This window comes from Penicillium canariense, assembly GCF_028826845.1.
Source record: "Penicillium canariense strain IBT 26290 chromosome Unknown utg000003l_segment0_segment0, whole genome shotgun sequence".
NCBI lineage: Eukaryota > Fungi > Ascomycota > Eurotiomycetes > Eurotiales > Aspergillaceae > Penicillium > Penicillium canariense.
In genome coordinates, this window is record NW_026622730.1 from 1,923,652 (window position 1) to 1,948,650 (window position 24,999).

Below are 24,999 nucleotides of genomic sequence, written 5' to 3' on the forward strand. Positions count from 1 at the left end.
TCGACCCATAGCTCAGCGTTGGATGCGCTGGTCGCTGTTATCGCTATCTGAAGATTTGATTATTGCTGAGGTGGTCCTAGTTCTTGGATGTGTATATTTCTTGAAAGTGCATCTCATTATGGTTCTTGAAATAATATCCAGAAGCTAGGTGTGTGGATTTCCTGGTGTGGCTAGTACGCGTCTGATCGAGCCACCCAAGAAGGCTGCGGCGCAGGCCGCGGCTTTGAGTACCCAGAACGGATTGCCGTGCTTGCTACCAAATCTAGACCACCTATTCGAGCTCCTTCAGCATCCTGGGCCCAGAGAGTCAATGCTATATAGTTGACACCATTGTGGTTGATAACACCCTCTGGGATCGGATACGACTTCTGGGGACCGAGGTTGTTGACTGTTTCTGTTACTATCACGAAATCCGCAGGGTACATGGGGACTTAGGCCAGAAAATCCGGAACTTACTATATTTTCCATACTGATATCCATTAATGTAAATCTGGCAGCGATAATTGAGTCCAAGTTCATCGTGTTGGGATGTTCCTGAGGTGAAAGTGGTGAAGACAATGTTCAAGGGGATATCCCAGCCACTCGGAAAGTCAAGCTGAAATGATGCCGTATAAAACCCAACACCTGCTTGGGATATTCCGTTCTTTATTGGACTTGAAACCGTCCAATCAGAACTCGGTGGGTTGGGATAATGATAACCTTGTCTCTCAGCATACATAGCACCTTCGTTAAGTGGCCCACGGGACAGGTCTTGATACTCTTCGCCTCCAAGGTTACCCGTCAATCGCCAGGAAATATCGGACTGGTCATGATTGGATAGCTGATATCCGAGAATACCCTTGGGAAATTTGATGGCATCTGTGCCCGGTGCTTCCTCATCCTGGCCCATATGATCAATCAGAATGGTGAAAATATGGGGAGTTCCGGAAGATAGCGCCTCTGGGATTGTAAGATTCTGCGTGATAGTGGCTTTTGCACCTGTGCCAGGCCACGATCCAAGGAATTTATCATCCAGCCAGACAGAATGGCCAAATCCAGTTCCTCCTGAGATGTTTAGCCAAATGTATGACTCACGTGCATTTGCAAAAAAGTGACCTCGATAGAGCAAGGATCCAGTGTGGAAGCCGTAATCCATAGAATACAGGCTCATGGGTGTGTCTAGATCCCGGGGATTATGGGAAATGGCTTTATCGCAAGTCTTCCAAGCCGAGTCGTTGTATGATGATTTTATCTCTGGGAGTGAATCCATGTACTTCCACCGCAGGTTGGACAAATTAGGAACTTCAAACGTGGGCAGCATATAGTCGATCTTAGCTGACAATTTTCCCGTCGCTGTATGCGATGTTTTCAACTGCTGCCCATTGAAGACCAGCCCTTCCAATTGATCAACAGGGGTGGAAATGACTTCAATTTCTGTTGTCGCGTTGATATCTCCCGATAGCCAAAGTTGCTTGCCAACCAACTTTACATTGCGAATAAGGTAGGCTCCCTTAACGAGAACCAACTCTTTAGTCGGAGACGAAAAATTCCCGATCGGGTGCGACGCCGGCAGCTCCATCGGCCAGTAGGTGTAGGCTTCGTTACGCCAGAGAAGGTAAATTTCCAAGTCCGAGACACGAATCACAGACCTGTTGGGCTGGACCTGCCACTGTACTACCCATGCTGGACCTTTCTGCTGAATTGTAACATTGTTTCCTTCAATCATGGCTGGGTCGCCAAGATGGCGTGAAATAGCAAACTCGTGGAGTTCGCCTGCACCACCGTACAAGACTAGCACTCGGGTTGATCCGGGTCCCCTTGCCCAGCTCAATATTTCTGCTGTTGAGTAGATCAAATTGATACCGTCAAGATCGTAATCTGTGACGTGAAATTTTGAATCGCGCCCATTGAGGATCAAGCTGGCCCCAAGCTGAGGGATGCTGACCTTTCCGATGCTTGTGGACACTGTTAGATTATACTGGGTGTTGTCAGTGGAGCTGAAGTCAGCATGTCTGACCACATAAAAATTCGTCCTTGTTCCATTCCCAACAAGTGGTGTGACTGCGATTGAAGCCGGCGCACCATACGACCCGTTTATACCCAAACCCGATGTCGCGGTCAAATATGCCGGCGACACCTTCAGAAAATTTGCTTCCAGTTTCTGTTCACTGAATTTTTCGCGCCAAATGCCTCGCTCTTCTGTGATAGCCGCGCCGTAGTCGTAGGACGTATACCCGCCCTGATAACCAAGGTTCCCCCAGTTTGTGCCACCGTACGTCTGGTGCATGAGATTAGATTTCTGAATCCCGAGCAGTGCACAGTGCATCTCAGGGGACTTCTCACCATGTAGATGTTGAATAACTTTACACCAAAGCTATAGTTATTCTTGTAAACAACTCTGGCAGCCTCTTCGTTCACAAGCTCTCCGCATTTCTCTTCAATAACTCCACCCCTGCAGTAGCTCTCAGTTAGCTGATTAGAATTCAGGATAATACTGAACTTACCAGCCCTCTCCAGAGCCTCCCTGAAATTCTCCAATTGCAAAAGGCGTCCCTGGACTTTCACGCTCGTGAACCACTTGCCAGTCATACGGGAACCTATAAGTTGGCCAGACGGTTGGATGGGCGCCTAGTTCGCCGTGTGAAGTCAGACATTTCCTGGGAATCAATAAACTAATTATGGACTCACAATCGTATCGCAGTGGGTAGGAATCTATTCCGTAAATATCTACAGCTCCCAGACCAGACCCTGGGGCCCAATAACCTAACGCCAAATTATCGTTAACGATAAGCGGGACAGTAATTCCAGCTGCAAGAAGCTGTTTTTCCACAAAGTCCATGTACTTGCGATTCATGGATGTCGGGAAATCTGTCACTCCAGGCCAAGTGGAGTACTCGTTTTCTGGCTGCACCAATATCACTGGACCTCCGTGGGTTATCTGGGCCTTTTCGATTATCCGACCCATGATGGACATGTAATTTGTGGTTGTGTTGAGATACTCTGGGTTGTCCGATCGGATGGTGGCATTCTGCCGCAAGACCCACCCCGGAATGCCTCCTGCTGAGGTCTCTGCATTGATATACGGACCGGGTCGAGCGATGAGATACAGTCCTGCCTGCACGGCAGCATCGAAGAATTCCTCAAGGTTCCAGATGCCGTCCGTGGAGACATGGCCTGGGTTGCCTTCCACAAGACCCCAGTCCACATAGAACGAAACTCCTGTAAACCCCATGCTCTTTATCTTTTCAAAGATATCAAGCCAGAGATCCGGAACCGGTAGCCGAAATGGGTGGAACTCTCCGGAGAAGACCATGATCCGTTCACCGCGAACAAAGAGCGAGTGCTTATCCCAAGTCACCTCCACAATTCGAGTCAGCTTCATGTTCGTTGATGTCGCTCTTTCTCAAAGATGACTGGCTTACTAAGCTTTGCAATCCGTTTCCCTGTTGGGCTCGATTTACCGCGCTCGAAGCCAACGCCATGTTTGCCGAGCACATGAGCGCCACACATGTGGCAAAGTGCAGTGTTGGCTTCAAGAAAAGCATCTTGTGAAATTACGAATGATTCAAGTTGCTTGATGGGAAGTAAGTCCTCAACCTGGCAGCCTGGCGGCTTCTTTTATTCCAGAGCGACTGAAGAATGCCAGCTTCTATTTTCAACTGATCCCCGCATCTCCACGTTTTCCCCCCACACTCAGCGAGAGGAGTCCTCCCGTTGATTTTCATTGCAGCACCTGATTGAAGGAAGATTCCTATGATGATGCGTGTGGTAGCCTAAATTGTAGACTTTGCGGTCCGAAGCCACCGAGCGCCACTGTTTCTGAACCAGACGCGCCGGGTTGTATTGTTGCCAAGAGCCACTCAGCCTAAATAAGCTCCCGGTTCAGCCATGGGTCCAAGGAGGCTAGCGATGACATCAGCGTTGAATCATCCCGCATTCCTTGAACGTTCCTCCCCATTTCCTATCCGTTCTCCAATACAACACCTGCTGTTGAAATTGAAAATGGCTGCGCACATGAAACCGCTCGTCTTACATGCCCACGCTACGGGGCCTAACCCTGTCAAAATCGCGATTGCCTTGGAAGCGCTCAATGTCCCTTTCGTGGTGAAGTCCTGGGATTTCAGCGATGATCCCGAAAAGGGTGTAAAGGGCACCGCATTCCTCCAGATCAACGAGAACGGACGTGTGCCTGCCCTTGTGGATCCGAACACGGGTGTCGTGTCCTGGGAATCGGGAGCGTGTATGAATTACATTCGCAGAGTATACGACTCGGGGAACCAAATCGGTCCTTCGGGGAATTCGGCCCAAGACTTGGTTGATTTTGAGAAGTGGGAGTATTTTCTCTTGAGTACCCTTGGCCCAATGACGGGGCAGGTAAACTGGTTCAGGTCAGTATGGAGCCCACCATGCCCGAGCAAAAGCTGACTTATGAAAGACACTACCATCCACAGAAGAACGACGATGCATTGCAGAGGTACATCACCCAGACCTATCGTTGCTACGATGTTCTTGAGGGACAGTTGCAAAAGTCCGGAGGCACGAGCATCCTACCGAGCCGAATCACGACCGTGGACTACCATTTTGAGCCATGGGTGAGACAACATTCGTTCGCTGGACTTTCACTGGACAACTACCCTTTGATTACAAAATGGCTGGGGCTGATGGGTACTCGTGAGGAGGTCCAAGAGGCTTATTGTAAAATCCGGGCGGCGGCAGGAAAATAGTCCATGCCTCGCAGGTTCTGAGCCCGTTCCACTCGACAATCTCATTTTGGGAACGCTGCCAGTGCAAGCCTATCAAAACAGTGTACATTTCGAAGAATGCTTTAGTTTTGTTTAGTCATTCGAAAATTAACTGACAAGTTTGGTTACCTCCTGGTAAAGGGTCTGGTCTCGAACTGCGGCTGAGGTTTAGAGTAGGGAATCGTGCGCATCGAGTCAAGTATGCGGTAGCAAATAAACGGAGAACATCTTCTCGTATCTCCACTAGCGAAGTCAAACAAGCACGATGTACGGGTGCAAACGAGTACACAGACATAAGGTATGATCCAATGAATGACTAATTGGTTAAAAATCAGAGTGCTATCAAATGGGCGTCAAGTTATGATGGTAAGGACGGTAAAACACTTCCGCAGCTTCTGAGCCCACTGCCACAGAATATTACCATAACACCCTGACAGGTGAAGGTAATATTTCTGTTCTTTTCAGACACGAAACAAGATATCTGGCTACCGGAATTCAATCACACCAATTTTTCCTTTCTTTCGGATAAACCACTGGAATCCAACCCACTTCCATTCTGGCAAAGTTTTTGAACAAAAAGCCTCTTTTACCGTCAAAAGTCCACTCCGTTGAAAAACCTCCGATATTGCTGCCTTGCAGTAGTTCGCACAACAAGATCGGCACAACTCAAGTGAGTTATTGGTAAGCTAGGTTTTACCGTATTAACATGCTACCGGTATTAGGCAAGTTGATAGCCCTCTAAGCAAAGTTGATTGTGCTCGGAGAGGTGGTGCCTTCAAAGGAGTCGCCGCTGATTGACGACTGCTCTCCATCGGGCTGTTCGACCGGCGTAACCCACTGGGAGACTTGAATATCAAGGCTGTGTGCACGTTGGTTGAAGCGGCACTGCCAGCTCTTTACGGCTTTGCAGTTGGGCTTTTGGCATAGGTGGCCCATGTAACATTTGATGGACCGGCAAGCCCCGCCTCGAGGGCAAGGGTGCTGAAGGAGGATGTATCTGAGCACTTCAATGATGGTATCAGAAACATCACTATGATCGTATTGGCAACCCATGTCACCACATTCTCTTGACAGATGGTAACTGTTGCAGACTTTGTGCTCTTTGGCACGACGGTGGTATTCATCCATGGCATCCGGGGACGGATGAGGACAATAGGTGTCCAGACGTTCGCCATCCTTATTGATGGCGATGAATTCTTCCGATTTAAGGCTCATGAGCGGCAGGTGGGAGAACAGAAACTCTTGCGAGCGGCCCACGATAGATGGAGTAGACCACAACTGTTTGGGCGATTCATCCGCGAGCTTAGCAGACAGCTGTTGGCCCGGCATGACGTGCTGTTTGTTGCAAGTATTACCAAATTTGCAAATACCCTAGGCGGAAGCCAGTCAGCATGGACGTGATGCATTGAAGCGTTGTTTCGGGAGGACAAGATCATACCTTTTGAAAATGCTTACAGATCGGCCTAGCGCCGTTTGTGACAGCAACAACCTTGTTGGTGTTGACAATGGTAGTTGGTTTGGTTGTAGCAAGAGAGTTTGACATAAATACCGATGGCAACTCTTTGATCGGTAAGCCTAGATCTTCAAATTCACGATGGAACCCCGCAGCTTTGATGAGTGTGATGCGGTCACTTCGGCCCCTATAGGGGGTCAGCAAAGAGCCGAAGCCAGTGTCGTGACAGCCAGCGAAATAAATATGTCGGCACTGATTGAAATCCGCAAACAGGCGAAATATTTCTGTTATTGAAATGGCGGTCAGAATACATTGTATCTCTTTGACTAGGGCCAAATTGTTCGGGGACGCCTATATTACCTCTGATTTTGAAGTCGCTGCCTTCTTTCTTTTCTGCAGCATCGACGAAATCGAAAAGATCTTGTGCACGGTTGAAGGCCGAGATGAATGGTGCCAGGGAGCGAGCTTCGTGGCCACAGAGTCCTGCTCGAGCAAGGGCTTTGGACAGTCCAAGCGTATTGGCATAGACACGAACCATGATCCGACACTGATCGGCCTGCATTCCCATTGTCGAGTGCATTAACTCCTTGACCGAGTCGCTGAGTTCACGGGCTGCGTCAATTCCACCTTCGGCACCGGCCTTGAGGAAATGCTCCTTGAACTAAATCAAGAAATGAGCATGGTCAGCTTAGGGCGACAATTGAAGCGTAGGAGTAAGCCGGGTGCTCTTACAAGGTATCCATCGCCATCAACAAGCACCAGCACGAATGGGTTGCGATCCTGCTAGAGCGTCAACCTTGACACCTCACTCCTTCAGGCGCCAAAGAGCTTCGTACCTGACCACGTGCCTGTCTTTTGTATTTATCTCGGCCTTCCTTCACCTCCTCATAGTCGCTTTTAAGGGAGCTGTAGTCCTCCAAAAGGCTTTTGAACTGCCTGAGCAAGTCCTGGAGATTTTCATGGTGCTTTTGGTTTTCCTGTGACACGGATCCGAGATGGTTGTTCAAGGAATCTATATCCGAATCACTCAGCATGTTGTCAAGGTTATCGGGAAGGCATACGCCTGTCCCATGAAGTAGCAGAGTTCAGTAAGAGCCGTGTACATCCAATCGAGTGACAGAGGGGTTGCCGAAGGTAGAAAAGCAGTTTCCTCGGTTGTGAGGTGTGCTGTTACGGATGGGGAAAACAAATTTGGAGCTGGGTGACAGGCGGTCAAATAGGTGGGGGGGGGGAATCAGGTGACTCCTACAGGCGTGAGTTTCCGCGACTGCCGTCAACAGGCAGTGCTCTTTCATTACTTTATCCTGCCGGATGTCTATGTCCGAGACCCTCTTTGATTGGGCTCCTACGTGTCTGAAACAACCATCTTTCGTCAAGGCAACGGTGAACCATGAAACTACGAACTCGTCCCAGATGCAAAGGATGACCTCCGTGGAGTCAATAAACCCAAATTACCTGTCTTTCTGGCTTTGTCCATGTGATTAACCCAGCCGTTGCGGTCAGCCTCTACTCACGCTAATGGTGCAGATTCTTTCGGAGTTGTCGGATGCTTGCGTGAGCTGAGCGGCGTGATGCATCGTCAGCGCAAAATCCGTGAAGCCAATTACGTACGCGATCCACATCCTTTAGCTTCTTCTTCCACAACCAATGCCTCTCCATGATCTTTCCCCGCCCTTTAATCCCCGCCCTTTTTGCCCACTCTGCCAGAATGAAACAAATTCGAAACATTCCAGTTGGCCCGGACCGGGGAGGTCGCTCACCTGGAAGGGCGACGCTCTCATAGACTGCCCGGTCGCCCGGGTCGGGACCCGTCCAAGCATCTGAGGGATTGGCTGCTCCGAGTGCAATCCGTACTATGTCGCTTCTAGCGGCAACAGTACTTTCAGCTAGTGGGCACCAGGAATTCCTTTTCTTCCGGTGACAGTATTGCAGAGAGTCCTTTTGATTTCCGTGAGATAGAGGAAGACCGTAATAATTGCACTTGGGCCGGGTGAGTTCAGTAATAGTGAATGTATGAGATATATAATTTAAGCCAGCTGTTGATGATTTTGCCCTTCCAGCAGCCTTATACAACTTTCCCGGCTAATCCCATCTGGGTATGCAGAATGCGCCGAGGGCAATGGAAGCCTAGAGTACGTAAGCAGATCTCATGTGAAGTGGACAGTGATCGACAGCCGACCGCGATCGGTTGCATCAAAGATGCTGGAGAAGTTCGGGTCCCTCCCGTGCACAAGGGTCAGCCTCGGTTTGCGCCAGGAGCACACATGATCCTAGGCCGAATCATCATGGATAACCGACAATAGGCTAAGGTATAAAATTCGGATTCCCCGCATGGGACTGGGCCCCTGATTACCGCTTGGCCTTCTTTGTGTAAACTGATGCCACAAACGCGACGCTACCGCTACTATGAGATATGTTCTATTTTCACTGAGCGCATTTGTGCTCTACGCCATTTTCTACTTTTCCTATATCAATGGCCTCGACGAGCTGGGCCGCAATGCTGTGGCATCCGGAAAGCTCCCTGGCGTGGATGCGCCGCTCCGCACAGTCTATACCGGGGTGGAACCGGTTGATCGCATCTTGACTCTGCTGACGACCTTTTTCTATCCGTCACTTGATGGCCAGAGTCCCACCCTTTTACTCCACAGCATTGGATTTTCGGGTACCTTCGGAGCCGCGTGGACCCTGGTTGTCTTGGAATCATGGCGGAAGGGCAACGCAGGGACCATCGCTGCCTAGTAGGTCACACCGCACAGGGAACGTGAGCTCTAGAGGTTCAATTTACTGACAGTTCACACAGTCCTGCTATCTTTGGTCTCATGGCCCAATTGATGACCTTTGCCTTCGCAACTCCTTTGATCTGCGGCCTCCAGTTGGGCTGCTCAATTACCGCGCGTCGCCCCCATGCTGATAACATTCGTGTCCCCCGCGCAGTTCTTGCGGTGTTGCCCGTTGTATTCGTGATTGGATACATGGTGCCGACCCAGGCAATGGTGCTGCCTGCCCCGTCCCTGATTTCCATCGACATGAAGCAAATTGCCATCGCAATCTGGCAGCCGTGGCCAGCCTACGTATCCATTCTGACTACGGCGGCCTACTTCATTTTGTCTCCATTCCTCCCGAATAATCATCGCGCGTCGATGTCTGGTCTGCGCTGGGTATACGCATCTGCATTCGCAAATGCAACTCTTACTCACCTCATTTCATGGGTCGTTTCGCTCGCCTCAGTTGCGGTTCCCCATCTGTTTGATGCGCGCTTCCTTGCCGCCCTTCATCCCTCTAAGGTCTTCGCTGTCCCTCTGCCTTGGTCTGGGCTGAAAGTCGAGACGGTGGCTGAGGGCGTGCATTTCTTTTTGCGATGGGACTATCTGATTGGATCAGCGGGAATCCTCCTCTGGGCCCTGACGTTGTATAGTGTGGCCCACAAGCAAATTCTGAGCACGATTTCTTGGCCAGGCTTATTGGTCAAGGTTGGCATACTGACTGTTCTGTCCGGACCGACTGGGGCTGCCGTGGAATTGATGTGGGAGCGGGACGAGCTGGTCTTCAAGGAGACCGTCGGTCCACGACAGCAGGTCACTAAAATCATGAAGTCCTCCTAAACGCAGACCCGTGTGGGTAAAGTTGCAGACATGCTGTCTGGATCTGCGGAAATAAGTATATTTTCAGGCTTGTATTTCCAAAAAAAAAGATCATTTCCATGTAAGAAGGTATGATATACTACTCTTGAGAACCAAAATTTGGTCCGATCTCTGAGCAGACGGCTCAGACGGCTACGTACGACTGTTAACCAAGAGCCTTATATATCTCTTTGACATAGTCGTGGGTGGTCCTTTCATAGCCCAAGATAGATTCATGCATCTTGTTCATGACGTACCCAATAGTCATTCGGCGATCCAGATCCATAAGAAGCAACGAGCCACCCCAACCACCCCAAAAGCAGATACGACCCTCTGGAATCCAGGGCAAACTCTGTGGTGAAGGCAAACCCACTCCGAGACCAAAGCGTAGATATTGGAACAAGACTGCATCGAGCCCAGCAACTTGCTCCTGGAGCATGTTCTCAATGGTACGGGGAGATAGATATTGCTTTCCATCGACAGTACCATTCAGAGAGACCATCGAGCCGATGCGAGCCAAAGCGCGAGCATTTGAGAAGCCACCCATACCTCCCAACTGCGCTGCCCTGAAAGATGGACTGTTGGGTGCCACAGCAAGCGCGGGAGAAACAGGCGTCCCCGCATATGTTCTCGCAGCAATACTCGTCGGGTCAATATCAGGGAATGCGCTAGGCGTAAAGGGGACGATATCCGCTGTGCGGGCCCACAGTTCTTTTGGCAAGCCAAGACGGTAGTCGGCATCCAAGGGACCAGTGATCTCGTCAGCAATAAATTGATTTAACGACTTGCCGCTGACCCGTCGCACAATCTCACCGACCAAGTGGCCTTGAGAAATCAGGTGGTAACCGTTCAGCTCACCCGGTGTCCACAGCGGAGTCATTTCCGCAAGTTTCGCCGTTGCTCCCTCTACATCGAGTATCTCCTCATAAGTCGTTCCAGGTTGCCAGGCGGAGACCCCGGAAGAATGGCCAAGGATATGAGAGACTTTGACATTCTCCTTGCCATTGGCTGCGAACTCCGGCCAGTAGGTGGCAACTTTCTCGTTGACATCGAGTAAGCCCCGATCAGCAAGGAGGTTGGCGGCCAGGTTAGTCACCACCTTGGAGGACGACCAGACTGGTGATAGAGTGTCCTTCTCCCACGGCCGTGTATGGGCTTCGTCGGCGTAGCCACCCCATATGTCAACCACATTCTTTCCCTCAATATTGATACAAAGAGACGCGCCGATTTCGACTCCACTGGCAATTCGCTGCTCTAGGAGCTCGCGAACCGAGGTGAATGAGGGGTCGCAATACCCTCTCACGTCAGCCATGGTTGCAGATTGAACCGAGTAAAGAGCGGGAGTGCAACTACACGTAACGGTCAGGGGCAATCGAGGAGAAAGATCTCTTGAGATCAGCTGGACGACAAATTGCGTCCTTGTCAGCTCTTGTACAGAATCACCGGGGACCAAACAATAAAGTAGCCTCAGCTAGCGTCCCTCATCCTTATATCACGCGGTGGACGACACATGCAGGTGCCTAGCTTGGAGGGGGAAATTCCGCAGCTAAAACTCCATGAAGCAGCCAAGCCCGTGTGCGACCGGCCCTGTACAGGTTGATATTGTATTAGCCCAGTTTCGGCAATTAGTGCGGGCCATACAAGATCGAAAGCGCGTGTGAATGGAATTGCACAGCTTACGCCCCCGCACTGCCGATGCAATTGGCAAAGGGCCCAAGCTCTCGATCGGCGGGACGGTCGCTCCAACACTTGTCTGCCCATGAAGCAAGACATATTTCAGCCAAGGACCTGCTATAAGCAATATGGTCATCTATTTCAAATAGGCCAACTAGTGCTGTATTTGCGCCCGTCCCGTAAAATGACAATCGAGGCCGGCCGATGACGTCGTGCGCGGATGGAAAAAGCATCGTGGAAACGAACGTTGCGCCCTATAGCATGATCTGGGTTTCTTTATGGTCTTCCGACATCAGTCCAAACATCAGGCGGATGTGTTGTTCACTGTTTCTGATTCTCTCAGATGAGTGTTGGGCGAAGGCGATCTATGTTCCATGTCGGGGGTTCATCCGTTGGATCGGGCGTGGGGTCGGATCAACCACGGAAGACCTCACTCGATGACGCCGTATACAGCTGCTGGCCGGAGAAAATGGGAATGAGAAAGAAACAATCCAATCCCTGGTCTTCCACCCCTCTTGAGTCTAAGAGACAGTTTTCCCCCTTTCAAGCCCCTGTTCCTTGGGAGATCAGGAGGTATTCGCTAAATCGCTTACCGGTATGGAGCGTGATATCTCCTCTACCTCGAACGATCATGGGTTCAATAGCAGTGCAAGCGACCCTTTGACTGCAGTCGCCACGAGTCGAGATCACCCTGAATCGGACTACCCGGCCACAGCTGTGGACACACTAAGTCGCCGGTCGAGCAGGCTCAACGATGTCGAGCTGGAGCGCATCAATACCTATCGTCTCCAACACCGGTCGACCGTCGGATCTGGCACGACATTACCACCCGAAGAATGGCTGCCGATGGGTGCTGGGAAGTCCTACCCACCAGCCCTGCCGGACCCCGAACAATATGTGGTGGAATTTACCGGCGCCGATGACCCTCTGCATCCGCAGAATTGGCCATTACGCCAGAAGGTCATTATATCCGGTGTGCTGGCATATTCCACATTTGTTGCGTCATTCGCTAGCGCTATCTTCTCGTCTGCTATCGGTGAAGTCAGTCTCCATTTCCACATCAGCACTGAAGTCGCTATCATCGGTATCACTCTTTATGTTTTGGGGTTTGCCTCAGGGCCAACATTCTGGGCACCAGCGAGTGAATTGATCGGACGAAAATGGCCGATCCTCGGGGGGTTGTTTGGTTACTCGATCTTCACGGTTGCGACAGCAACTTCCAAGGATGTCCAAACCCTCATGCTGACCCGGTTCTTTGCGGGGTTTTTGCAGCTAGCCCGATTGCTATCGTCCCAGCTGTGTACGCCGACATATACAACAATCAGACCCGTGGTGTAGCGATCGCCTTCTTTGCCATGGCCGTGTTCGTGGGCCCCTTTGCTTCGCCGTTTATTGGTGGCTTTATCACGATGTCCTACTTGGGATGGAGATGGACGATGTACATCGCCTGCATTATGGGCTTTTTGGCCACCGTTCTGTGTCTTCTCTTCCTCAAGGAGACATATGCGCCCGCTGTTCTTGTGGAAAAAGCCGTCAGGTTGCGCAGACAGACTCATAACTGGGGCATTCGAGCTAGGCAAGAGGAGGTTGAGCTGGATTGGGGGGAGTTGATCACCAATAACTTCAGCCGGCCATTCCGGATGCTGTTTACTGAGCCTATCGTCTTCTTGGTATGCTCATATCTTTTATTCCTTGCAGAGGAGCATCTCACTAATCGACCGGCAGATTTCTCTGTGGATGAGTTTTGTTTATGGCTTGATGTACGCACTTCTCGGTGCATATCCCGTAGTCTTCGGCGGAATTTACGGCATGAACCTCGGAGTTGGCAGTCTGCCTTTTATTGGGTTGATTATTGGCGAGCTTCTGGCCGGTGGATATACCCTCCTGAATCAAACGTCTTATGTCAAGAAGTTGGAGGCCAACAACAATATCCCGATTCCCGAGTGGAGACTCCCGCCCTCTATACTTGGGGGCGTGTGTTTCACTATCGGGCTGTTCTGGTTTGGCTGGACCGGGTGGACACAGTCCATCCACTGGATGGCACCAACTGCGAGCGGAGTCATCACCGGGTTCGGGATCTACGTGATCTTCCTGCAGTGTTTCAATTACCTGGTCGACTCATACCTCAGCTTGTAAGATTCCTATATTGCATTCAAAAACATCACACTAATAACGCAACCAGCGCGGCGTCGGTGTTTGCTGCCAATACTATCATGCGATCCGCAGTTGGCGCAGCATTCCCGCTATTTTCAAAACAAATGTTCAACAACCTAGGAGTACAGTGGGCTGGCACTCTCCTTGGTTGCCTTGCACTTATCATGGTTCCTATCCCCCTGGCGTTTATAAAGATTGGCCCTGCCCTTAGGAAAAAGTCCAAATTTGCTCCGAATATCGGGTCGAGTGAAATTGCCACCGAGGCAAAGGAACCGCGGGCATCCGTTTAGGAGTATCTCCACGTTACAGGAGCCCAAATGTCATTTTTATGCACAAATATGACTTTCAAGAATATAGCGGTTCAATTCCATAGTTGTTAACAGAGATGGTGTGCATATTCTAATTCACGACGTGTAGAGCCCGATCCCCCGAGTAAGCCCGATCCCCCGAGTAAGCCCGATATCTTGAAGCCCAATTCGAAATCGGGCATCCGTAGACAGCTGACTCTGGACCGTCATCGGGACCAGCCGATTCCCTATAGACCCCGGATGTCAGTCCCTGGAGAGATCCGTCTGATACATATGGGGCTGCCGAGATCAAATTGACTCATCCGCTCTATCGCTTTCCTCCGCGCTGCTTATCGTTGGACCCTGGAAATGGGGGCGATAAACTGGCGATAAGAGATCCCAGTTTGGCGCCAAGAGAACTGAGCGCAGCCTTGGCGTGTCAGCACGTGCACCATGCACGGAAGAATCTCGTCTTCGGTGACCACCCCCATATAGAACGTCTGGAAGATGTCCAGATTCCTCCAGCTATTCACATTGGGGATTCTATACCTTTTGGAGCAGTTCGTGCTGTCAATTTTTTTTCTGCACGACAGGATCCACTGCGGAGCTGTCGAACAAAATCCATGGAAAAGGGACTGTCGGCTAACCAAGCGGCCAATCGGCCGGCCAGGAGCCTGCCTCGGCCCCGCCAAGTCCGCCAAGTCCGCCAAGTCTGGAGGCGGAGATAAGTGGTCATTGACTGGCCAGATGAATTTTTTTCCATTGCACCTTATCAGACGCGTCTGGTTGGCGGAGAGACCGGATAGGTTTTCTTCGATTTCTACGCGTTTGCCCTTTCTCCGTTCACTCCCCATCAGCCGCTTTAAATAGTGCGTCGTAACGACTGCAGCGGTTCTTTACACCCTGCGCGCCATAGTAGTAGTCGCAAACCATTCAGCTCGCCAGAATGGGTTTCAAGACCTGGATCCACGATACTAACCTGCGGGTTGCGCGCAGCCCCGTGGGAAGATGGTTTCGGCTTGAGAACTCCGGCCATGTGAGTTCTCATTATTCCTCTATACTCTTCGGAAAAGTCATGACCGGTGACTGACGTGATGCCGGATTAGCCACTGGAGAGGAAGGGGAGCATGTTCTTCACCGAGATCCGCGCCGGTCTGGCTACCTTCTTTGCGATGGCCTATATTATCTCGGTCAACAGCACCATCACTTCCGAGTCGGGTGGAACATGCGTTTGCCCGGCTGACAGCATGTCGGATTTCTGCGCAACCAACGTCGAGTACCTCGGATGCGTGCAGGAGATCAAGCGCGATCTCGTTACCGCAACGGCCGCTATCGCCGCCCTTTCGACCTTCTGCATGGGTCTCTTTGCGAACTTGCCTATCGCGCTGGCTCCTGGAATGGGTTTGAACGCCTATTTTGCCTACACCGTTGTCGGCTATCACGGCTCCGGCTTCATCCCATACAAGGTGGCTTTGACTGCGGTTTTCGTCGAGGGTTGGGTCTTTTTCGGCCTGACGCTAATTGGTATGCGGCAATGGCTTGCGCGCGCACTTCCGGCTTCCATTAAGCTTGCGACTGGTGTGGGCATCGGGTTGTATCTCTGCCTCATTGGGCTGACTTACAGTGCTGGAATTGGAGTGGTTCAGGGTGCACAGAATACTCCCATGGAACTGGCAGGATGCGATCCGAAGTATTTCGACGAGTTAACAGGTTTGTGTCCCGACAGTCAGAAGATGCGCAGTCCTACTATGTGGGTTGGTATCTTCTGCGGGGGTTTCCTGACCGTCTTCTTGATGATGTACCGCGTCAAAGGTGCGATCATCATTGGTATCCTGCTTGTCTCCATCATCTCGTGGCCGCGGGATACTCCGGTGACATACTTTCCGTACACGGAGCTTGGCAACAGCATGTTCGACTTCTTCAAGAAGGTTGTTACTTTCCATCCTATTAAACACACCCTGGCCGTGCAGGAATGGGATATTTCCGGCCACGGAGGACAGTTTGGACTGGCATTCATCACATTCTTGGTAAGCTTCTAGTCTTCCTGTCCACCATTCACCCTGTTTCATGAGACAACAGCTAACAAATGTTGACAGTACGTCGATATTTTGGACACCACTGGTACTTTGTACTCCATGGCCCGATTTGCCGGCGCGGTCGATGAGCGTACTCAAGATTTTGAAGGCAGCGCTATCGCCTATGTAAGCATTCCCACGGCCCAGATCTTCTCTTGATCCGTCTAATTCATTATCTAGATGGTCGACGCCATATCCATCTCGATCGGTTCCTTGTTTGGCAGTCCACCTGTAACAGCCTTCATCGAGTCGGGTGCTGGAATCTCGGAAGGTGGCAAGACAGGCTTGACTTCATGCGTGACCGGCTTCGCGTTCTTCATCGCCGTGTTTTTCGCGCCGATCTTTGCTTCCATCCCTCCCTGGGCAACTGGCTGTACTCTTGTGTTCGTCGGTGCCCTAATGATCAAGGCGGCAGCTGAGATCAACTGGAAGTATTTTGGCGATGCGATTCCGGCGTTCCTGACCATTGCTATCATGCCGTTCACTTACAGCATTGCCTATGGTCTTATCGCTGGTATCCTGAGCTACATCCTCCTCAACTCCGTTGTGTGGATCTTGGAGAAGGTTAGCGGTGGTCGCATTGTTCCGCCAAACAGGGACGAGTCTGATCCTTGGACGTGGAAGGTTCCTGGTGGCTTTTTCCCTCCTTGGGTGAAACGTGCTGCTAGCGGGAACAAGCAGTTCTGGCGCCGGGACGAGGAGGAGGCGGTAGCTGAAGAGGTGGGGTCATTTGGCTCATCCCATGAGGGGGTGGCCCTTGAGAAGGGCCCAAGTAACGCCGGTGAGCCTACAGAAAAGGCGCTGTAAGAGAGGAGATAGTTTCTTATTCTGCACATAACGACACTTCAGATGTTATGTGGTATGATAGCTGTAAATAATCAATTTACTTAATCGCGACTCTGGTTTCTAAATCTTTGGTGACGTAAGATTAGTTCGTCTACAGGCACGCTGGCAGCCTCATGCCGTGTCTTGTTTTATAGGGCCAGTCTTTTCCCAATCTGCTCCAGATTTTGGCATTAATACCTATTGGCCAACGTCGCGAACTCAAAATTGAAGCATTATAACACCCAGCCAGTCAAATCACTCGACAGCAGCGCAGATAACCTTTTTTCAGTTGACTTGCCAATATTTCATGCGGCTAATAAGCATGCGGCTAATAATTTTTGGGAACTAGTATGCTTGAGTGCTCTCAAGTCCATTCCTTGGCGAGCGATATGTGCTAATTCCGGCAAGTGCGCTTGGTTAAATTCGAAAACTTGAATAGCAGCCCCAGACTTAAGATTCCACGATTTACCTTTTTACTGTAGAATGTACAAGAAGGTATATACAGTGGTATTTCCAGTCATTGGCGCTCTGCACCTCTCCTTCACCCGGCTGATCCACCACCCGCCACCAGCGTCCGAGGTTGTTTCTCCCCCGGACGCACAGAACATGACCTTTAAAAGCCGCCTGGCGATGTTATCAATGCGGCCGGTGTGAGTGATGTATTAAATAGCTGAGTGCAGAGAGCAAGAGCCAATGACAGCTCAATGGGGTCAAAACCAATGCATGGCTAGAGAAACTCAGGTGGCTAGTCGGAGAACACACCCGCAGTGCAAGAGAATCACGTATTATTCATTATTATCAACTACAGAATGGTCAAAGAAGCATATCCTCCATCGCTCGCCCTTGATACAGGATCGGCAGCCTTAGTATCAGCACTGCCACCGCTGTTCCTCCCCATTGCAAAAATCCTATCCGCAATCCTCCAGCTCGCGCACTGATGGGTATTCAACCACATAAGAAAGAAAAGTACACAAGGGCAACTCCAAGGCTTGGGGGCATCACACCAGAGGGAGCTGTGGCCAGAAATATCCGCCCACGGTCAAGCAACTCGGCACGCCACATCAGGCAATCGAGACAGCATCTCCATCTTTTTTTTTTCTTTTTCACTTCGTCTTTCTTTTCAATCCACAGAATATAGCAACCCCGGGTGTCAAAGAGGAGGGTTGGGGTGCAGCTAAGTTGTCGTCTCGAAAGATTCCTTCTCTGCTTTCCGCTTCATCCACCTTCGGTAGAGGACCAACGAGAGGAGCCCGACCGCGACGAGGAAGACGATACAGAACACCAGAATCACGCCTGGCTCGCGGCTAGCCCAGTTGCTTCGCTTCGCGAGAGAGTGCAGGCTGGCTGCCAGGGATCGGTCGATCAATCTGAGGGCAGGCATGGTGAATGACGGTTCGATGTAGCGATGCGGATATTCTACATTTGATGTCAGTCAGGCACGTTGACAATAGACTGGCTGAGGTCCACGAGCAGCTCTGCAAGGCCTAAGAGGGTCCTCGATCGGGCTGGACTTGGCGAGAGGTCGGACTTCACGGACTTGAGGTTATCACACATGCACCAGTATGGGTGTAGTAGGTGGGCGGACCTGTTCAGCTGGTCAGAGGAAGTCAACCAAACGATTTGGCTTTGATGATGTGGCAGGGGCAAGAAGGGAGAGAGCTTCGCACTCTGCGATGAACAGAAGAGCAGACCTTCGCGCGTTGGCAGAGGAAGAGCGAAGCTCCCGCAGATTTGGCGGGGAAAGGACGTACTGTCACACCGGGTTGATTACGATGGGAAGACTCACGAGCTGTTGGCTGCGAGATGAAAGATCACCAGCTCCTTCAACAAACAGCCGCTTTCTCCAAGATCTTGTCAATTGCAGCGATGGTGAGATTTTCCTTCGAACACAGAATGCTTCGGCAGCGGACGGAGTAGCAGCAGCACCAGTCGATGATGCGAACGGAGTGCCGCCCTCCATCCAGTATGTACTAGTCCTCTCCTATGCAGCTTGCCCAACGGACTCACCACCATGATTGGTGTCCAGTGGGGTATCAACCATGGTTGTTCCGATGTCCAGAGGCACCCGGCAGTCATGAACGTCAAGAACAAGCTCCGTCGGCCTCCGTACTGAAGTGAAGCTTTCCCCGCAGGAACCCGCCGCCGATCTTCTCTGAAGATCAAGTCCCGCAGATCCAGCCATGACGGCCTACGCCTTGAATCACATACCTCAAAGCATGGTGCATCGCAGACACTCTCAAGAGACATACTACAATCATGGCACAAGCCGTGGACCAGAAAGAGTCAAGTCTGGACGCGATCCGCACCCGTCCCGGCACCGCTGCGTCACCACTCAATCACAGCGTGCGGGTCGATTCTGCCGTAGCCCTCGCGTCAAGCTAGGAGCTTAGCCCGGTAGTCGTAAGGTTCCTCCTGGTAACTAATGTCGCACGGATAATGCTGTCACCAGGATATATCTAATGGCACCTTTTCGACTTCCTCCATGCAGTTCCTGATAACTGGTTAAACTATCGCACGTCCTGATGACGTCATCAATATCACAGTGATCAGCTCATGAGCCTCTACTTCGGAGTAGTCTTTCTGTCCACCAGCGGAATAATCCTTGGCCAATCACAAATTAATTATTCTCCTTGCAGCTCACATGACTTGGGCCGATATCCCCGCACCGTGTAGGGTCAAACTCAGCCACCGACGGGCGCGAATCCAGCAAAAGACATGATGGCCTCAGGCACCGGCATACACATCTCATGAGAACATTTCTACTCTTAAGGCCTGCAAAGCCTGCCCGGTTATTCTTTCCTGGACCTCATAGATTTAGCTCAATCAGCGAGTTAGTCACAAATCTATTATAGGGAAAAACATGCTTCCACCGCGCGACGGACGAGGTCGTAATTCTCTTCAGAACTTGGACGCCAATTTGCACCACTAGAACAGGACGAAACTTATCAAATAGGACCTTTTTTTGCCTGCACAATGATACTCCTCGTACCTGCGGGACACAAGTTGAAGACGAATCTGTGGCATATCGGGCTCGTTATGCTCGTTACCATCTGTGGATGAGGTGGTGTGCTCAACTGACAAGTGGGGCTACTTTCCATCTCCAACTCCTTCAAAACGCTTGTCAACCTTGTGCACCAGTTGTGCAAAGCGCCGTGGGAATAAAATTAGCGTCCTCGGTTTATGAATTGGTGTGGAGGACGCCGACGCCACCTACTATTCACCCTGCAGGATACCGGCTTCTCTGTAAAGGCACTTTAGTTTTGCCTTGGCGCACAGTTGGCACACCATGGCCTGGGGTCTTGCCTGTATATCCTGAACATTCGCTTCATTTCCGAACATGTTTGGTCACCCTCGCATTTAGACTCACTGAAGTGAAAGAAAATCAAGCGGGCCACTGGAGGCGGCCGTGGACGGAGTCGGAACACACATGGTGGGCATCACCGCCAGCCCAATCCCTCCTCGTCGCGACCTATCCCAGTACTCTAAATCATTTCTTTTGTGACATTGTGAAGGGCTTGCAAGTGGATTGGTATAATGAGGGGCCAGCTTCCACACACAAAACTTGTGTGTCCTACAATTAATGAGAATACGCGATTGAAGAGAGCCGTGAATATACGTTTGCAGTGTACGTAATGTGTGTGCTCTCTCGTCTGCTTTATTGTGATGTTCTTCAAAAACGCTGGGGCTATTTGTCTGCTTGGGTTTCTTTCCAGAGAAGGGTGCTTTGCCTACACCGCACATACCAACACTCTTGGCAGAGGATTACTGCCAAGAAAGCCAACTTGTCCAAGCACTGACCCTCACTTGCTAGGTTTCAATGGGTAGGCATACATCGGGATTGTTTGTAACAGGTACCTCTCTCTACATAGTTGTGCATTCATCACGGAATGCAGGTGATTCCTCGGTTTTTGTTCTACGAGCTACTCTTCAAGTCCGTTTAGTACTATCATGGCACCGTACACTTAATGGTCCGATCTTTATGTCATTTTATCGCTGATCAAAGCGGAGGCATATTGCAGTAGGACTGGCAGGCATAACGACACGAGTGCGCCGAAAATGAAAACCCATTTCGGGTTGACAGGCAGATCCGACAGTCCATTTTCAGATGCAGGAGCTCTCGGGCCGAGACAAATCGAAGCGATATGGTCCGTGAAAATGAGTTAACTAAGCGAGCCGAGGGACCCTCGAGAACGGAGCTAGCGATTTGTGGGGAAAGGGTCCGCGGAGGATTAAGCACGGAGAGAAACTCCGCGCTAACAATGGCCCCATGCACATTTCCTGAATAGCGCGTAGCGAAACGGAGCCCGCCTTTCCAGACCCAAACAGAACGATAAATGTATTTTATTCGATCGGTCTCAATATATCTCCATCTTCCATTGAACCGAAAGCGACGGAGATCGTGGGGAATGATAAATTTCACATATCGGGAAGGCGGGCTTTAGGTGAAAGGGATTTTCCTTATGCATTCATTCCCTAACCCGATTCGGGCGACACTATGATTATGGCCTAACGACAACAATGCTAGTGGTAAATCTAAATGCAGAATCATTTCCTCGAACGAAATGCACCAGCCCCCCAGGAAAGCTAAAGGGGCAACCAGTACCTGGTGGTCCCGATCCAATCCTTCTCGAGTTCCACGGAATCTAGGGCCGAGAACCCAGAAGCCATGTCCTGATTCTTTTTGGACTATGGCAGACTCATCAATGCTTTACCGAAATGTCTGGTCTCACTGGGGAATCCCCCGATTCCAATCAGGATACGGAGCTGCTCTTGCGCGCCACCAGCCAGGATCGTTTGTTGCTCTTGGGACCCAGGGGCCGGGGGTCACAAGGCTGTCAGCCTCTGCAAGACCGCAGATCTGACCAGCTCCGCCGAGAAGATAATCCTTGTCAATTCCTCCACCAGCTCGCGTGTTATAAAAGTCTCATGTTCACCCACCGTCCCAAGGGTCCTATATCGCGTCGCAATTTGGATCAATCTTTTGCCCTTGAACATTTTCAGTCGGTGGTATCCGCCGCAGAAAGGAAAACATGTCGGAGAAAGAGTCGCCTCAGGAAGTGCATGGCATTTCGACCGCCGTGGAGGACACTGCACATGTCATTGCAGGATATGGTGAAACTGCCAAGATGGCTGGCGCTACGACGAAGGAGGTTTACAATGTGAGTTTTGGGTGTTCCTCCGAGAACGAGCAAGCGTCTGATCGGAAAATAGGCCGAATTGTTCGCAGCTATCGAGGAGACCAAGATTGAACGATGGAGCAAGACTTCAATTCACCTCTACTGTGAGTTTTCCAAGTCCCGCAAGCATATCGATGGACCTCTTAGAGAGGCTATTGATCTCTAACTGAACATACATGTAGTCTGCATATTTGTCGCGTTTCTCTGCGCCTGCGCTAACGGCTACGATGGTACGTCTATAAGACCTTTGCCAATCTCGGCACCTGAGAGTCCATTGAATTCCTACATATCTCAAGTGACCCCCGGAAGAAAGATACTAAAAGTAGCTAGGCTCATTGATGGGATCTGTTCTTGCGATGGATCAATACCAGAATGTCTTCAATACTGGCCTGACCGGCGAGAAGGTCTCGGTTGTCACCTCTCTCTACACAGTGTGAGTCCAACTCCGACTAATTCCTGTGGCGATTCTCTCTTTTCTGCCCGTTTTGTGGAAACTGTTCCTCACAAAGTATGCTTTCTCTCCCATAGTGGCTCCATTGTTGCAACCCCCTTTAGCGCGGTCATCTCCGACAAACTGGGTCGACGAAAGTGCATGTTCACAGGTGCTTGTGTGATTATAATCGGATCAGTGATCATCGCAAGCGGCATGACACTGGCTCAGTTTGTTGTTGGTCGATTCATCCTTGGTGTTGGAATCCAAATTATGGTGGTATCAGCGCCCGCCTATGCTGTTGAGATCGCTCCACCTCATTGGCGTGGTCGTGCTGTCGGTCAGTTACTCTCTACTTCCCCTCCCCTTTAACATATCCAGCCCACATCTACCAGTAATGGAAATTTTGACTGATGATCATGAAGGCTTCTACAACTGTGGTTGGTTCGGAGGTAGCATTCCGGCCGCTCTCATTACTTATGGGACGAACTATATGCATAGCAACTACCAATGGCGGATTCCATTCATTTGCCAATGCTTTGCATGTATCTTGGTCATTGCATTTGTGTGGTTCATTCCGGAATCACCTCGCTGGCTGCTCGCCCAAGGTAGAGAAGCAGAGGCAACGGCATTTTTGGTGAAGTACCACGGCAACGGAGACCCAAATGCCCGCCTCGTTCGCCTCGAAATCGAAGAGATGAAGGAGGGAATTCGAATTGACGGTATTGATAAGAGATGGTGGGATTGTAAGTCACGACACCCTCCTTGAATATTTGGATTTTACTCAAGAAACTGATGAAAACCCCAAGACCGACCTTTTGTGATGACACACAGCGGTCGCTGGCGTTTCGCCCAAGTGATCATGATCTCTGTGTTTGGACAATGGTCTGGCAATGGACTCGGCTACTTCAACTCGACCATTTTCAATATTCTTGGATACAAATCTAGCTCGACCCAGTTACTCTTGAACATCGTCAATTCGATCGTGTCTGCGGTCGGCGCCGGAACTGCAGTCTGCTTGACCGATAAGATGCCTCGCCGTCCCGTCCTAATTTGGGGAACCCTGGGTGAGTGTGTCAACGGAAGGGCCTTGACTTTCGGGTATAGATAATTAACCGTGACTCAGCCTGTGCGATCACGATGGCGATCAACGCCGCCATCTCCATTCCTATCGCTGAGACCGGAACTATCAGTAAATCAAAGGGACAGGCCGCCTTGGCATTCTACTATCTGTTCAATGTGGTGTTTTCTTTCACCTATACGCCTCTGCAGGGTGTGGTGCCGGCGGAAGCTTTGGAGACGACCACCCGTGCTAAAGGGCTAGCCCTATCAGGCTTCATGGTGAGCTCTATCAGTTTCATCAGCCAGTTTGCATCTCCGATCGGACTCGGAAACATTTCCACCAATTATTTCTGGATTTTCGTGGGATGGGATCTTATTGAAGTGGTTTGCTGGTACTTTTTCTGGTAAGATACCCTTTGACACTCGTCATTCTTCCGCACAGACATGGGGAATTTTTTCCAGATTAACGTTTTGTCATTTCAGTGTCGAGTCGCAGGGTCGCACTCTTGAGGAGCTTGAATGGGTGTACCAGCAGCCCAACCCGGTCAAGGCCTCCCAGAACTTGGACAAGATTGTCGTCCAACAAGATGGCACTGTGACAGAGAAGATTGAGGCGGATGCTTAGTCGAAAACAGGCTTGTTGATTGAATCGGGAATGCAGTCTCCGGAGACAACTGATGGTGGTGGGGGCATGTTTTGAAGGGGACTGGTTGATAGGGTATTTCGTCATATTCGTTCTAATAGTAAACCGTTCCACTACAATCCACGATATCCGAAGATGCGATGTATCTTTGCACTTGATTCCCCCTCCCCCAGCCTTCCCTGCACCAACATAGCGTTACTCGTTAATACCAAGGACCGTGGAAAGACTTTTGCACAGCGACAAGCGTCGTAGTCGGCGATCGGATCCGTTTGCATGTTTTTGATCCCAGCCCATTTTGCTCACGGGCCGGGCATCATCTGCCGCCGCCGAGGGATGTGATCAGTTTTAGATGCCGGTGGTCACATTCTCCTACCTGCCCAGTCCATGACCTTGGTTGACCATTTCTTCTTTTGAACCTCCCTCAGGACATGAAGTCTGGATCGTGATATGCCAACTATTGATGGTTGTGACTATCACTATGAGATGAAATGATAGAGGTGAAGGTGACGCCGGCCAATTGAACCCCGCAGACGATAGTTTACCTATCTGGACATGCTTCTGGAATGATACTTCCGCTGGGCTGTCGCCTAGTCAGAGCGCATGTTAATGGAGATGAATTGCAATGGCATAGTCGTCTTTGCAGCCTGGACGCTTTCCTTTCCATAATATACACGGGCTTTATCCCAACATCGTTTATTCAATTGCAAAATGGCATGAGGAATGATTTGCCCATAGCCCCTTTGGCTGATTTCCTTCTATGAAAGGGGCATCGAACGGCGGCAAGTATAAACAGGAAGCAGAGCTGAGGCGTTGGGCGTTCACCTCTGTTTCGTTGATCTAGATCCCACGTTCATTGACACTGACTTTGCTTAGCTTCG

At 50.6% G+C, this 24,999-nt stretch overlaps 9 protein-coding genes across 9 annotated transcripts; 5 read left to right on the forward strand and 4 right to left on the reverse strand.

The window, feature by feature from the left end:
* Positions 1-170: 170 nt before the first annotated feature.
* N7482_005533 (glycoside hydrolase family 35 protein) lies at positions 171-3,361 on the reverse strand (the record flags this gene model as incomplete). Its single annotated transcript, XM_056687658.1, has 5 exons — positions 171-388; positions 457-2,257; positions 2,323-2,431; positions 2,484-2,607; positions 2,668-3,361. 5 exons carry the CDS (start codon positions 3,359-3,361, stop codon positions 171-173), a joined length of 2,946 nt encoding a protein of 981 aa, XP_056543213.1.
* Positions 3,362-3,981: 620 nt separating this feature from the next.
* N7482_005534 (glutathione S-transferase family protein) lies at positions 3,982-4,703 on the forward strand (the record flags this gene model as incomplete). Its single annotated transcript, XM_056687659.1, has 2 exons — positions 3,982-4,367; positions 4,415-4,703. The coding sequence occupies 2 exons, from the start codon at positions 3,982-3,984 to the stop codon at positions 4,701-4,703; spliced, it is 675 nt and encodes a 224-aa protein (XP_056543214.1).
* Positions 4,704-5,459: 756 nt separating this feature from the next.
* N7482_005535 (zinc finger CCCH domain-containing protein) lies at positions 5,460-7,208 on the reverse strand (the record flags this gene model as incomplete). The annotated part of the gene is made up of 5 exons (XM_056687660.1): positions 5,460-6,092; positions 6,160-6,458; positions 6,535-6,835; positions 6,907-6,954; positions 7,011-7,208. 5 exons carry the CDS (start codon positions 7,206-7,208, stop codon positions 5,460-5,462), a joined length of 1,479 nt encoding a protein of 492 aa, XP_056543215.1.
* A 1,372-nt stretch (positions 7,209-8,580) lies between these two features.
* N7482_005536 (uncharacterized protein) lies at positions 8,581-9,776 on the forward strand (the record flags this gene model as incomplete). The annotated part of the gene is made up of 2 exons (XM_056687661.1): positions 8,581-8,912; positions 8,975-9,776. The coding sequence occupies 2 exons, from the start codon at positions 8,581-8,583 to the stop codon at positions 9,774-9,776; spliced, it is 1,134 nt and encodes a 377-aa protein (XP_056543216.1).
* A 184-nt stretch (positions 9,777-9,960) lies between these two features.
* Positions 9,961-11,106, reverse strand: N7482_005537 (serine hydrolase domain-containing protein; the record flags this gene model as incomplete). The annotated part of the gene is made up of 1 exon (XM_056687662.1): positions 9,961-11,106. One exon carries the CDS (start codon positions 11,104-11,106, stop codon positions 9,961-9,963), a length of 1,146 nt encoding a protein of 381 aa, XP_056543217.1.
* A 959-nt stretch (positions 11,107-12,065) lies between these two features.
* On the forward strand, positions 12,066-13,912 carry N7482_005538 (MFS transporter; the record flags this gene model as incomplete). The annotated part of the gene is made up of 4 exons (XM_056687663.1): positions 12,066-12,768; positions 12,807-13,138; positions 13,194-13,600; positions 13,651-13,912. The coding sequence occupies 4 exons, from the start codon at positions 12,066-12,068 to the stop codon at positions 13,910-13,912; spliced, it is 1,704 nt and encodes a 567-aa protein (XP_056543218.1).
* Positions 13,913-14,855: 943 nt separating this feature from the next.
* Positions 14,856-16,791, forward strand: N7482_005539 (NCS2 family permease; the record flags this gene model as incomplete). Its single annotated transcript, XM_056687664.1, has 4 exons — positions 14,856-14,945; positions 15,016-15,936; positions 16,006-16,110; positions 16,165-16,791. 4 exons carry the CDS (start codon positions 14,856-14,858, stop codon positions 16,789-16,791), a joined length of 1,743 nt encoding a protein of 580 aa, XP_056543219.1.
* A 1,192-nt stretch (positions 16,792-17,983) lies between these two features.
* On the reverse strand, positions 17,984-18,190 carry N7482_005540 (uncharacterized protein; the record flags this gene model as incomplete). The annotated part of the gene is made up of 1 exon (XM_056687665.1): positions 17,984-18,190. The coding sequence occupies one exon, from the start codon at positions 18,188-18,190 to the stop codon at positions 17,984-17,986; it is 207 nt and encodes a 68-aa protein (XP_056543220.1).
* Positions 18,191-21,839: 3,649 nt separating this feature from the next.
* N7482_005541 (uncharacterized protein) lies at positions 21,840-24,103 on the forward strand (the record flags this gene model as incomplete). Its single annotated transcript, XM_056687666.1, has 9 exons — positions 21,840-21,968; positions 22,021-22,090; positions 22,169-22,216; positions 22,317-22,419; positions 22,515-22,756; positions 22,842-23,162; positions 23,226-23,483; positions 23,543-23,882; positions 23,962-24,103. 9 exons carry the CDS (start codon positions 21,840-21,842, stop codon positions 24,101-24,103), a joined length of 1,653 nt encoding a protein of 550 aa, XP_056543221.1.
* Positions 24,104-24,999: the final 896 nt, after the last annotated feature.